A 14,152-nucleotide genomic window follows, 5' to 3' on the forward strand; every position below is an offset into this window, starting at 1 on the left:
GCATAATTATTGTTAAATGATAGGCAAAGTTGATTTAAATTGGCCGGTTTCCCAGTGCAGATCTTTTACTACAGCTGTAAATCTGAACAGAGTACAAATACTTTTAGTGCAGTAATTTCCCAAGATTAACAAAACCACTGAAAACGATGAAAAATATGATCTTTATTACAATCTTTTCATTCACATTTGTTATTAGAAATGTTTGACTCTATTACTGAACAGTACAATGAGGTGATTGGAATCAAATTACATGTCAATGCATAGTTCAAACATTCATCTGAAAATGATGCAAAATAGTGTGTTAATACACGTTCCTCTGTCGGGCTTGTAATGGTACAAAAGCAGAATGTGAGATGAAAGTTTTCCAAAATAAAATCTAGGACATTTTACAGCCTCTGGAAAAATCCCTTCTGATCCCAGTGCACCAAAGTACAACATTTCCATGATAATCAGTTAATGTACAATTACTAATAATCACGTTACCAAATAACACAACTGAAATTCACTCATCTAGGTGAAAAGTTAAAAATAAAACCAAAAAATCTTCCAGTCGAGTTGTATTGTAACTATTGCTGTATCTGGCATACTTTAGTGAAAATAAAGAAACAAAAACATACAAATCTGCTTTAAATACTCATAAAACAGTAATTACAAACAAAAATATTTAAGGCGTATTCAGTTGATTTCTGTACAATCATACATAATTACGTGTTAGCCCTTTAGGGAGAAGAAATGAGAAAGCAGAACGAGTCGAGTGTTAATGCTTCATGAGTCGACAGCACTCTAAATACCAGCGTATGGATGTTTTATTAATAACTAAACATAATGGTGAGTAAATTCTCTTTAAATTAGAGTGATGTTGGTGGAATAACCTGTCGTCGTTTTCAGCATCAACATGTGACTCTTATCCCTTCACAGAGCTCTTTGACAATCCACCACTTCATATTGGAGACTTGATTTGAATTAAAATTTTAATTTTAAAGCCCTCATTTGTTCCCTTGTTGGAACACTGAATAAATAAACAATGGGTTATTTAGAAAAATAATTAATCGGGAAATCTATTTAGTTTCAGAACACATAGAGTCAATGTTTGGTTTTAGTGCCAAATCTACGGCGAATTAAAAAATAAACTGTCATGCTTTAAAATTAATAACAAATAATGGTTTAATATAATAAAAACATTTGGTCTTTTGGTTGAGATAAAAATCAATGACTTTCATGAAAGCATGCACCAATTTTTTAATTAAATTAGATTGGTTTCAACTTCTAACCATTTAATTCCCCAACAGCTTTTCAAGCTGTTTTCTTTTTCTACTTTTTCTTTTTCTTTTTGGTTTGCAGTGTTGAATTGGTTCATTTGTTCCTTTTTTCTTAGTGAGGCAGTTTTTTAATCGGAGGTGGTTACTTTGTCAAGGCTGCAGTGGCTCGGGGTTAAGGGTCTTTCCTCGCTGAGTTCGTCGTCGTCTGCTTTCAGCAGCGGGGAGAAATCTGCGTCTCCTCCCGCCTCCTCCCGCCGGGCAACCCGTCAGTCACGGTGGGCGTTGGGCTGCGGCGTGATGCTAAACACCTGGATGCGCAGGTGTGAGGCGATCTGGAGGCACACGCCTGTGCAGTACCGTGTCAGATCCACCAGAGAAAGGACCTACAAAGATGGAAAAGAGAAAAATTAGGCCTAGTTGCTAATAGCTTAACTTTGGAAAGCTTTTATCCTCGAAACAAAGTTTTTTCAGCCTTTCACAACAAATGGCCGTACATAAACAGCTCATTCTGGTGGAGTTTTATTTCTGTTTAAAGGAAGTTGCTTCTTCCCACTATCGCCACATGTTTGCTCAATAGCTGCATTTTCATTACAAATGTGCACAAAACTTTGTCAGTATTCTGCAAAAAACACAATTGAGTAGCCAAATAGATTTTAGCTTAACTTTGGTTAGGTGATTGTTTTAGTCAGTTTGGCTCTTAGTTTAATAATGACAGTTTTTTGGTTTTTACTTAAATTGGCTCAACACTTTATTAAAAGTAACAGTTTGTCAGTAGAATTCTATAAACTTGACTTTTAGCTTGAAAGTTAGTATCCTGGGAATTAAAATCACAATTTTTTTATTAATTTCAGAATAGACCAGCTAATTAATGCAACTAGTTAAAAATAAGTCAGAATTAACACTATATTCTATACTGAAGTAGCAATGTTTCATTGCTCCTTGAAGTACTTTGGCTTTTATCATGTTGATTATTTTTATCAGTAATTTACTTATTGTGAATCAATTATGACTTTTAAATTTGGTTATGGCATTGTATATAAGTGTGTAATTATTAATACTACTAAAAAAGAAATTATTTAATTTGAGATTTCAGATATGATGCTTGTTTTTTGCAGGGAAAACGTAGCTGCGTCCCATAGCAAGAACGTCTGAGTAGGAATGGATTTGTGTGGCTACAATAAACACCTGGCACTTTCCTGCAAGAAGGTAAGTTTTACACACGCAGGTTTGCTTCTTTTTTCAGAAATATTGTTGTACTATCATCTGATAAAAAATGGGATTTTACACCTAATGTAAACATGAGTTTAAATATCTAACAAAAATAGAAAAAAAACATGCAAGTCAACTTTGGAATCTACTGAGAAATTAATATATGTTTACAATGTCCCTATGAAGGCTAAAGATTTATATTAGAATATTATTATTGAATCATTAATAAGAGAAGTGCTCAACATTTAAGGTTTATCTAAAGTCAGTCCTTGAGCTAAATTTAAGAAGATTTAAAATTAGTGTTTAAAACAGCTCATTCTGAATAGGTAAAACTGACCAGACTAAACTCATTTTGTACAAATGAACATCTTTATATTAACTTGCTTAAGGAAGCTTAATAAATCACCCTTAATCAGAATAAAATTGGTAAATCCAAATATTTTTCCTTTTATTGTTTTTACACCTAAATTGTAGAAAACTGTGGGGCTGATTTCAAATATGTAAATATGATTCAGAACTATAATCCTTTAAGCAATAAATATATATTGTCCCTTAGTTTAATACCAACCATTGCGATCCAGAGGACTATGTGTTCATCAATGAAGCTGTTAAAATACTGGTTGAGGAAGAGGAGGCCAGGGCCGATGAAGGCTGTGTCTGGAAGATATAACTCACTCCTGGTCATGTGTGCTATCTGAGAATCAGAGAAACATGCGATAAGACAAAATGTCACTAAAAACATAACTTTTAGCATTTTTAAGGTGATGTGGAGACACCAAACGTACCACCAGCTTGTTGGAGATCTTGGCGATGACCATGCCGAAGGTCAGCAGGTACAGACAGGGATGGTTCTCAAACAGATGGCTGGATGACTTCTTAAAAATGATGAAGGCCAGAGTGAGGACAAGGCCGATGTGCAGACCAGGAGTCAGGACGCTGGTGTCCTAAAAAGGAATAAATACTGTTAGCATCAGTGCTAAAACACCTCATTTATGACCAGCAGCTGCCACTTACAGCCACAGTGGAGCCATTCTTCCCAACGCCTCCATTCAGAATCACATAGAAGTAGTTGTAGCAGGAGTACAAGGCGCCTCCGATGATGCCCATGATGGGGAAAGCGTACAGCGGCATTCCTACAACAGGCAGCTACAGAAACACAGAAGGCTCAAATTAATCAAATGGATAAATATCAAGAAGCTCCCTTTTATACAGGCTGCAGCATGCTGAGCGTGATGGCAGCGCAAAGCAAAAAACGAACAAATGCAGGTGACATCATCAGCTTTTTGAGCCAGATCATGTCCAATAGATGACCTGCTGGCACGGCGTTTCCTACCCATATTTACCTTCGCACTTCTCTCAATGAAGTTAAGTCAAGCCTCCAAAGGCAGCACGGAGTGAAAGTAAAACACAAATTCTATTTAAAGGCTAGAAAACCGACTAAGACTAGAAAATAATGAGCTGTTCTTCACTCTGGAGACATGGAAACGTCCCCGTGTGCCTACAGTGTAGTTGCATGTGAGAGGGCGAAGAGTGAGGTTCTCAGTTACCACGTTTTCCCAAAGGCTCACGCCTCCGAATGCAGACATCAGGTACATGATGATGATGGCAATCTGCACCTCTGTGACGTCGACGCTGTGAAGGGATGAGCAGTTCAAGTCATTATTTACACACACAATTTGATCTTTCTCAACTCAACACAATTCTATCTTGTAGAATTTAAAATTTATCCACAAGCTTCAATAATAAACATTTTAAATCAAACTGAAAAGTCGCCAATCTACATTTCTAGATCTGTTCCAATACGCAATTAATCGTGTAATAAATTGAAGCAAGCTCAATAATTTCCATTTTCATGATTTGTGGTTTTTCTCTTCAGTCTGGTGTTTTGGTCTCAAATAGCCCTTTTTTTTGAAGGACAATTTTCTTTACAGAGACTTCACAATTAATTCTATTTGTTGTTTCTGTTGTTTTGTTTATTTATTTTGGATATTTAAAATGTTTTCCACTTCTAGTGTTAAATAAAATTTAAAGTTTATTGATCTTTGAGAATGTTTCTTGGATTATCCAGCATTATATTACTTTAAAATGGTCTCAAAACAACTTTATAACTTCTGGGACAATTTATCGCCCAGCAAGATTGTTTATTATGACAGACCGCTACATTTCTGCTGAGCACAGGCTTGTGCAACCTAAAGGTTTTTAAAGTTTGCCTAATTTGATAAGTGTCTTATTAGCAACATGTAAACTCCAAGCATGTTGAAGCACAGACAGAGGAATAAATGTAATTATTCATAATGTTGACGGAAAACAATGTATGAGGCCAGACAGAATAAAATGTCTAACTGCTGCTGTCATTTAGGGCTGAAATAAATTATTATTTGTTTATTTTACAGAATTTGAACTGTGTTTTTAGTAAAACATATTTACAGACATGTTTTTTTTATATCTTAGATGCAAAACGTATATATGTTTTGTACAGTTCTGGCCTAATTACAGCTCCGAGTGAGTTATTCTTGCAGCAAGTTTATTCATTTATTTTTTTTAGTTTGTATACTCCAGTAACAATTAATCGATTACTAAATTAGCTGATCATTATTTCAATGATATTTTGTATGAATGCATGACTTACAGCCCAAAGCGGAGGGTCCCGGATACGTAGGTCTGCCAGTGAGCACAGAAAAACATAAACGTCCCAATGAAGCCGCAAAAGAAAATCCAGTTTGGGTATCTTCCTATTCCGCATGAAATGCAGGTTCCCACAGCAACAACCACTGAAATCATAAAAACACAAATATACAACGTGAATTCTTCCCATTTCTATGCTTGTCAAAGAGTACAGCAGGAATAAAATGGAGCAGAAATTGGACATTTCGGCAAAGGGACCTGTGGAGACGGCATCGCAGCCGTGGTCGAACAGTTCCCCGAGCGGAGAGCTGCTGTTCGTCCTCCTGGCCTGTTTCCCATCAATCGCATCCAGAGACTGATAAATGAAGAGACCCAAAGCAGACAGGAGGAAGGCCCAAGGTGGAGCCTGGAGACACGGAGCAGGAGAAAGAAACTCTGCGATTCAATATGGCCGCTCTTCGCATAAACAGTCGTAAAATGTGGTGGAAACGTGTTTATTTTACAAGACACACAAGTAAAAGTGGGTCTAAAATCAATGCTCCACGTTGCACCTGCATAGGCCTGTCACGATAGCAAATTTTGCTGAACGATTAATTGTCTCAAAAATTATTGCGATAAACAATAATATTGTTTGAAGACATTTTTACACTGAAAATGATGTAATAACGCATGCGATTTCTTGCCAAAGTTAGATACACTTTATTTTCAAAAGAATACTAAACACTGGAGCTGATAAACAAAATAAACAAAACAACCAAAAACAAAAATAAAATGGATTCTCAGTCTCCATTAACAAAAAATGTACTGGAAAAAAAACTAAACATAAACCCAAAGTGTAAATAAATACTGCATTCAACCGAAAGAGTGCAGATTATGAAGTCTGTATATTATGTTGCCCTTCAATAATAATTAGATTTAAATAGAGAAGATGGGCACATCGACTACCTGATGCAATAGTTCACACTACATGATTTTTGCTCCTATTTTTCCCCTTATGACAATCTTAAAACGTTGGTCTTTCTAAGATTGTGTGGTGTGTTACTACGGTAGATCATTGTGGCCGATCCGATCTAAATCAGGGGTTTTCCCCAGCTTTAACAACACCTGTTAAATGTGACAGGTAGCCAATCAGAAAGCGCGGATTCTCCTCTGCGCTTTCTAGGGGAAATTACGTCGGGGAATCCCAAACAGCTGACACGGCGCAACCCGAAGTCCAGCGGACATTGGAGATGATACGTGGAAACAACATTAATGTTTATTCAACATGCAAAGAATATAGAAATGACAAGGGGAGGAGTTGGAGCGAAACCGGTAACTTTTCAGCTGTTCTTCGTTAACGTGACGTAAATGGGTTCTAATGATTTTCATTCAGTCAGGACTTTACGCTGACACTAGCAACATGCATTGCAGGTAGATCGTAGTAAAGCATTGATTAATGTCTGGTTTTAAAATTAGTTAACTGAACTTGTAGCCATTATTTTGTGCCCATTGTTGGACACCACACGGCAGGACCGAACCCGGTCCGGAACCTTTATACCAAGGATTTCTGTCGGCTAATGTGTGGTCTGTCAGGTTTTGAAAATGGGCCGACAATCGGCTGACAGCTCTAAGATCGTGTCGTGTGCGCTGGGCTTTACACTAAGGAAATGAGGAAGGGAGGAGTCAAGAGATATAGCCGGCATTAGGAGAGCAAGCTAAGTAGTATAAAAGTTGAATGGTGAAAATAGCACAAAGTATACAGGAGAAGAAGTGTGGCGAAATTTACAGAGCAACCAGGAAAGTGGAACTCAATAGTGTGAATGAATGCCTACAGCATTCACACTAATAAAAATGTGTAGGGGGGTAAAGTGGAGGGACCAATGGTTCCCTGGCCCAACCTGTTCTGGCGAAGCTGCGCAGGTCACTTCCGGTTCAGACTTGTGGGAATAATGTATTTAGTGCCCAGAGATTATTTATTTTCATAGCGTATGCTCACTGTGAGCTATTAGTACCCCAGCAACAGTTGCCATGCTGCTGACAATGATGTCATCAGCCTGATTTCAAATGATGTCAGTGCCAAGAGGCCCTTCTAAGGATGCCTCTGTGATGTCATAGTCCATGACATCACCAACTGATCAGTTGAGTCAGTCAACACAAAATTCATTTGGACACTTTAGCTGACGGAATAAAGATGAGCAACGAAAGTGAAGTTTATGTGAGACCCAAGGTCTCCTTTAGGAACAAAGTAAGAAAGACTTGTTCTAACAAAGTTCATCCTGGGCAAACCACCCCAGATTATCGGAAGAGGAAATTTCTTGGCGAACTTCTTTGGAAAGTAATAGAGAAAGTGGCAGACGGCCCCACGATGCATCTCGTCAGAGAAATCTTTTCTGAACAACACAAAAAACTTTTGGCCTTACTGCTGAGAAAAACAGGGAAAATAAACGTGGACGTACTTTCAGACGTATCAGACGAACTCAGCGAAAAAATTTTCCAAAGCATTGCGAGCGATGCGTTCCACTTTGCTTCTGGACTTAATTTGATTGCACTACTCGACTACCCGGAAGGACATATATTTATTGTGAGAAAATTCAAAAGCCACTTGGAGAATCCTGTTCCTAAAAGGAAAATGTTTACATCTACGAAAATAAAGATCAGAAGGACATTTTTTCCGAATGAGGATTTGTATTCTGACGAAAATTGCCTGAGTGAGGCTTACACTCAGGCAGACATGGATCCGGAACAGTTTTTGAAGGACGCAAATGAGATGGGATTTAAACGGGGAACTGAAGCTCAAAGGAGAAATATGGTGGAAAGAATTTTTTGGAGACTGATTTACATATCTAGTTACAGATCTAGCTATGGTGCTTATAAAATGAAGGACACCGACCCCGTCCACAAAAAACTTGCTCCAAAACTTTGGGAAGCAGTAAAGGACATAGATTTTGTATTTTTTGAGGAGATGGAGACAAAACTCGGCCAAGACATCTTTCAACTTCTTAGTGGCAATGATGACGTAGTTAAAGAATTATTGTTTAAGATGATAAAAAGTGAAAACCCGATAGTCGTTTACAAACTCACCGAATGCTTCAGAAGAAACCTGGCACGTCCAAGGAAAATTCATCTTAAGAAAAATTATATTAGAAAGGTGTTGAAGTGGATTGAACAGGCTGTCTGCTGTGGAGAGGATTCAGAAGAGAGTCAAGACGTTTTTAACAATAGACCAAATGTTGAGCCTCGACCTGTCTCTGGACCGGCTTCTGACTCAGAACCGGCCTTTGACTCGGAACCGGCCTCTGAGTCGGGGAAGGCCTCTGAGTCGGGACTGGCCCCTGGCTCGGGACCTGCCACTAACTAGGGTCCGGCCCCTGGCTCGGGACCGGCCTCTGACTCGGGACCGGCCTCTGACTCGGGTCCGGCCTCTGAGTTGGGGCCGGCCTCTGAGTCGGGACCGGCCCCTGGCTTGGGACCGGCCTCTGAGTCGGGACCTGCTCCTGGCTCGGGACCTGCCTCTGACTTGGGACCGGCCTCTGAGTCCGGTCCGGCCTCTGAGTCGGGACCGGACCCTGGCTCGGGACTTGCCTCTTATTCCAGTCCAGCCTCTGAGTCAGGACCGGCCCCTGGCTCGGGACCGGCTTCTGACTCGGGACCGGCCTCTGACTCGGGACCGGCCTCTGAGTCCTGTCCGGCCTCTGAGTCGGGACCGGCCCCTGGCTCGGGACCTGCCTCTGAGTCGGGGCTGGCCTCTGACTCGGGGCCGGGCTCTGACTCGGGACCGGCCTCTGAGTCGGGGCTGGCCTCTGAGTCGGGACTGGCCCCTGGTTCGGGACCGGCTTCTGACTCGGGGCTGGCCTCTGACTCGGGGCCGGGCTCTGACTCGGGACCGGCCTCTGAGTCCTTTCCAGCCTCTGAGTCAGGACTGGCCCCTGGTTCGGGACTGGCTCCTGGCTCGGGACCTGCCTCTGACTCGGGACCGGCCTCTGAGTCGGGACTGGCCCCTGGCTCGGGACTGGCTCCTGGCTCGGGACCTGCCTCTGACTCAGGACCGGCCTCTGAGTCCGGTCCGGCCCCTGGCTCGGGACCGGCCCCTGACTCGGGTCCGGCCTCTGAGTCCTGTCCGGCCTCTGACTCGGGACCGGCCTCTGGGTCCGGTCCGGCCCCTGGCTCGGGACCGGCCCCTGACTCGGGTCCGGCCTCTGACTCGGGACCGGCCTGTGAGTCCTGTCCGGCCTTTTTACACTGAAAATGATGTAATAACGCATGCGATTTCTTGCCAAAGTTAGATACACTTTATTTTCAAAAGAACACTAAACACTGGAACTGGTAAACAAAATAAACAAAACAACCAAAAACAAAAATAAAATGGATTCTCAGTCTCCATTAACAAAAAATGTACTGGAAAAAAAACTAAACATAAAGCCAAAGTGGAAATAAATACTGCATTCAACCAAAAGAGTGCAGATTATGAAGTCTGTATATTATGTTGCCCTTCAGTAATAATTAGATTTAAATAGAGAAAATGGGCACATCGACTACCTGATGCAATAGTTCACACTACACGATTTTTTGCTCCTATTTTTCCCCATACAACAATCTTAAAACGTTGGTCTTTCTAAGATTGTGTGGTGTGTTACGGTAGATCGTCGTTGCCGCTCCGATCTAAATCAGGGGTTTTTCCCGACTGGCAGCTTTAACGCAGCCTGTTGAATGTGACAGGTAGCCAATCAGAAAGGTGGATTCTCCTCCGAGCTTTCTGAGGGGAAATTACGTCGGGGAATCCCAAACAGCTGACACGGCGCAACCCGAAGTCCAGCCGACGTGGAAACATTAATGTTTATTCAACATGCAAAGAATATAGAAATGACAAGAGGAGGAGTTGGAGCGAAATTGCTACCGCAGTTGATAAACCCGGTAACTTTTCAGCTGTTCTTCGGTAACGTGACGTAAATAGGTTCTAATGATTTTCATTCAGGCAGGACTTTACGCTGACACTAGCAACAAGCATTGCAGGTAGATTGCAGTAAAGCATTGATTAATGCCTGGTTTTAAAATTAGTTCACTGGACTTGTAGCCATTATTTTGTGCCCATTGTTGGACACCACACGGCAGGACCGAACCCGATCGAACCGTTAAACCTAGGATTTCTGTCGGCTAATGTGTGGTCTGTCAGGGTTTGAAAATGGGCCGACAATCGGCTGGCAGCTCTAAGATCGTGTCTTGTGCGCTGGGCTTTACACTAAGGAAATGAGGAAGGGAGGGTCAGCGGAGAGCACCGGAGTTGAGCCTTTTTTCATTCAGTGTCACTAACAGAAAGAGAAAAAGGTCAGAAGAGACGATAATGCCGATAATTAAAATGACGTCGGTAGTTTTAATTTATCGTACCATTAATTGATTTATCGTTTATCGCGACAGGCCTACACCTGCAACTCTAAACTTAACAGATTAAAAGTGTTGCTGGCTTATAGAAAATAAAGCTTAAAATGATGTTTGTTAGAGATATTACAAACAATAATTTTGCGTGTCACCATGTTGAAATTCTGACTTTTTATCTAGAATTTTGACATCAAATCCAACTCCAAATAACTCGAACGCAGCAGGAACACCAAAGCTTTTTATGGTGGAAATACATAAATAATAATGGCTTTGTTTTATTTTAAAATATTTTTCACTTTAAACTGCATACCTTTGTTTATATCTTATTTTGTATTGTGTCGTAAATATGAAAGTTTACTGTAAAAATAAAAGAAAAATATATTTTTGAGGTTGAATATTCACTGATTTTGCTTTAAAACATTTTAAATTACTCCAGATGTCTCTCTAGAAACTAGGATTAGACTCATATCTAATTATAATTGTTATTTAATTGTGCCTGTATTGGTGTGCATTGTGAAATAATGTGATATGTAACTCTGACTTGTTATCAGGGTCCAACATATGATTGGTTGACCTGCACAGGAAGTTCACTTCTGACCAATCATCTTGACCAAGAGCAGCTTTTTCACCACCAGTCTGTGATGGGTAAGTCTTACACACAGAATAAATTCACAATACATTGAAGAGCAATCAGCTATTTACATTAAAGTCAAGATAATTATAGATAAATTTAGTCCGGGTGAGGAAATTGTGAGCAGCAGAAAATAAACAATCTGTCTGTATTTTTAACAAAAATGAACTTGAACTTGAGCATAGTGGTGCAAACTATCAGGTTTGACTCTAATTGCTATCCTTAATGTGTGCTGCTAGATTTAAAAGTGAAATTTTTTCTTCCACTCCTTCACAGCCTTTGTAGACGTGCAGTGACATAGTTACTTTTACTAAAGGGCTTCACACCCTGAAGCAGTGTTTGCATTAGCGCAGCAAACACGAGGCAAAGAAAAATGTTTGCAGTAGACACTGTCTGAAATGTTATTAAACAAATATTTAACAGCTGACCAATCTGGTTTTGTTGAACATACAAAAGTTAAATCACATTGTTTGACTAAAATACATCTTAGAGAGAAAGATAAGGGATGTTGAGGGCAAAAGTGATGATCAATATGAACCAAAAGAACCTCCCAGTTCAGGTTTGACTATAAAAGTGGTTCCAGTTAGTGGTGGGCATTATGGACTCTGAATTTTATCACAATATTTTGCTGTACTATTGCAATAACAATAAAGATTATAATTTTAAAAGACTATTTATTACTTTTTAGGTAAGAAAAAGGCCACAATTCTCACCTTAATCTCAGATTGTTTTCCCCAAAAAAAGATTAGATTAAAGTAAAAATACTAATATTAAAATCAGACATTCTTGCTTTATTTTTTTTATTGTTTACACGACTTTAAAAAGTTTTTGCATAGTTCTGAATTGTAACTGGGGTCTGACTATCAGCAGGCTGTATGGACTTTGTTTCATCAGTTCTTTCTCATGCTTGGATCGGTCAAAGGTGCTTTTTTCTGATAAACCACAAACGTATGTCTTATGGCGTGGTAAAGTGACACTAAGCACCCAGCTGTACTGGATCATAGGTCAGCTGCAAAGGCCTATTTCTGCATTTCGGCTATATACTGTATGTACCTGGGATCTTAAGTCTGCACTGTCTTTGCAGTTGTTTACACAACAACATTGCTACAATGATAACAGTCTTCTGGAATGGTGACCTAAAACAAGATTATGTTCCTAAATGCTGTTGTGTCCCAACCCTGCATCACATGAGTGGGGACAGACAAGAACACGTCAAAATCTGTAAACTTTCCAACTACGTACGACCGTTAATCTATTCCGCAAATCTACCGAATCAAAACGGAGCTACTTAAATCATCCTCATCTCGTGATGCCAATAAAGCGTTATATATTGTAATAATAATACAACAACTACAGACGCGTGTGATTGTCTTTAATTCGGCTTATATTACTTTTTAAAAAGCAGTCGCCTATTTAAAAAATATTCCAAAAATAGACAATAGATTGCGTTAGCTTTCGCTATTAGGGTAATGATTTAATTGGAAATTGTTTTCACATAGCAAATTATATTATACTTATATATAGGCCGAATTGGCAGGAAAACGTTTCTGATTAAGATACTATATTTACTTTTATCTTTTAGTAAAGATAGAGTGAAAGGCTGTCATAAACTATTTATTTCGGGCTATTTTTAAATGTAGTTCGGTACGAACGTATTCAGCGCTCGAGCCCTTGTGGAAAAACTTCAGCTAAGCTCGATTTACTCACCTCTTCCGTTGCCGTAGGACAGTACCAAACCAGCACCACCGTGGAGAGGATGTTTATCAAGAGTCCAACAATAGTCAGCGTGTTTGGTGCGACCCATGTCGGTATCTGTAGGACCAGCCAGTTCCAGTAGACTTGGCACGGAGGCTCGAACAGGGAGCGACCCGAAGCGCTGTATTTATGCTCCTCCAGCCGCTTCAATTGTGCGGGTGTCAGCGGCTCTGGCCACAGGCAATGTGGCATTATCCGTCCGCCTCGTCGCTCCTCTAAGTACCGTAACAAACTCCCTGGTTTCCCCAAGCCAGCGCCTTACAAAATCGTTAAATTATTCTCTCTGCCGACTCCAGAACAAGAGCAGATCATTTGGCTTTTGTTGCTCTCGGTGCAGTCGAGGCCATTTCTGCAGCGGAACCAAAATCTGCTGATAGTCCGTAGGTTTCAGATCGAGGTACAAGTCTACAGGAAGCGGGGCAATAACATGCCTCCTGCACCGGGAAATTTAAATCAGCATGCCGGTGAACTACTGTGGTTACTATTTTATTACCTCATCTGCAAAGGTGTAGTATTTAATCATTACACTAAATTTGACAACTAAAGTAATATTGCAACTATGTTTTTTATTATTAATGTCCTATTATATGCTTTAGTCATACCTTTTTGGTAAATAAATGAATGACAGGTAAGAAAAAACATAAAAATGAACAGATTTAATCTTAGACTGTTGCATTATAAAAAGGAAAATGTAGAAAAATAAATAAATATAAAAGCTTAGCATGAATTTAATTTAAATAAAACATGATAAAATTTAAGTTTTTATGTTTATGGTACGCTATATCACTATGCTAGAAACAGGAAAAGACTATAAAATGCTTATAAAACGTAAGAATTAAAAAGTGTCTTATGGATAGCCCTATGAATTAAAAATAATCAAATTAAAGTATTCCATATTTTAATAAAATAATAAAATCAGTTTATTATAAAACTGATGAGAAAAATATGAAGTAATTTACTTTCATGTATCATAAGCTATTAGGTAAAATATATATAGGGAAAATAAAGTGAAATTATTATTATTTCAAAGATGAAAAAAAGATGGGAAATAAAAAATAAATCTAAATATATTTATATATGTAAGCTGAAATTTACTCTGGTCAAATAAAACAACTTAATGAATATGCAAATATTCATTAAACATTTAACATGTTTATCTAAACTTGTTATAGTTTGTTTTCTGATACAGCATTTTGGTTTCTGCCCCCCTGATTCACTTACCTTGTTTCTTTAAAAGCCTCTAATACGAGTTGCTAAAATATAACTAAAACTATCAAACAGAAATATGAATTTATGGCCATCATTTTTATAAAACATATGA

The 14,152-nt window shown here is 39.2% G+C and overlaps 1 protein-coding gene across 1 annotated transcript; it reads right to left on the reverse strand.

Annotated features, from left to right (window-relative positions):
* Positions 1-142: 142 nt before the first annotated feature.
* Positions 143-13,212, reverse strand: chpt1 (choline phosphotransferase 1). Its single transcript, XM_005811937.3, has 8 exons — positions 12,784-13,212; positions 5,352-5,499; positions 5,098-5,239; positions 4,016-4,100; positions 3,483-3,614; positions 3,254-3,412; positions 3,037-3,162; positions 143-1,642 (listed from the first exon to the last, which is right to left on the reverse strand). The coding sequence occupies exons 1-8, from the start codon at positions 13,021-13,023 to the stop codon at positions 1,526-1,528; spliced, it is 1,149 nt and encodes a 382-aa protein (XP_005811994.1). The 5' UTR covers positions 13,024-13,212; the 3' UTR covers positions 143-1,525.
* Positions 13,213-14,152: the final 940 nt, after the last annotated feature.

This window comes from Xiphophorus maculatus, chromosome 17 (genome assembly GCF_002775205.1).
Source record: "Xiphophorus maculatus strain JP 163 A chromosome 17, X_maculatus-5.0-male, whole genome shotgun sequence".
In the NCBI taxonomy this organism is placed as follows: Eukaryota; Metazoa; Chordata; class Actinopteri; order Cyprinodontiformes; family Poeciliidae; genus Xiphophorus; species Xiphophorus maculatus.

Coding starts and splice junctions, on each gene's coding strand:
- chpt1 (XM_005811937.3), bottom strand. CDS start 13,023: ATGCCACATTGCCTGTGGCCAGAGCCGCTGACACCCGCACAATTGAAG. Junction 3,413..3,482: donor AGAATGGCTCCACTGTGGCT/GTAAGTGGCAGC, acceptor ATTCCTTTTTAG/GACACCAGCGTCCTGACTCC. Junction 3,163..3,253: donor AGATCTCCAACAAGCTGGTG/GTACGTTTGGTG, acceptor TCTGATTCTCAG/ATAGCACACATGACCAGGAG.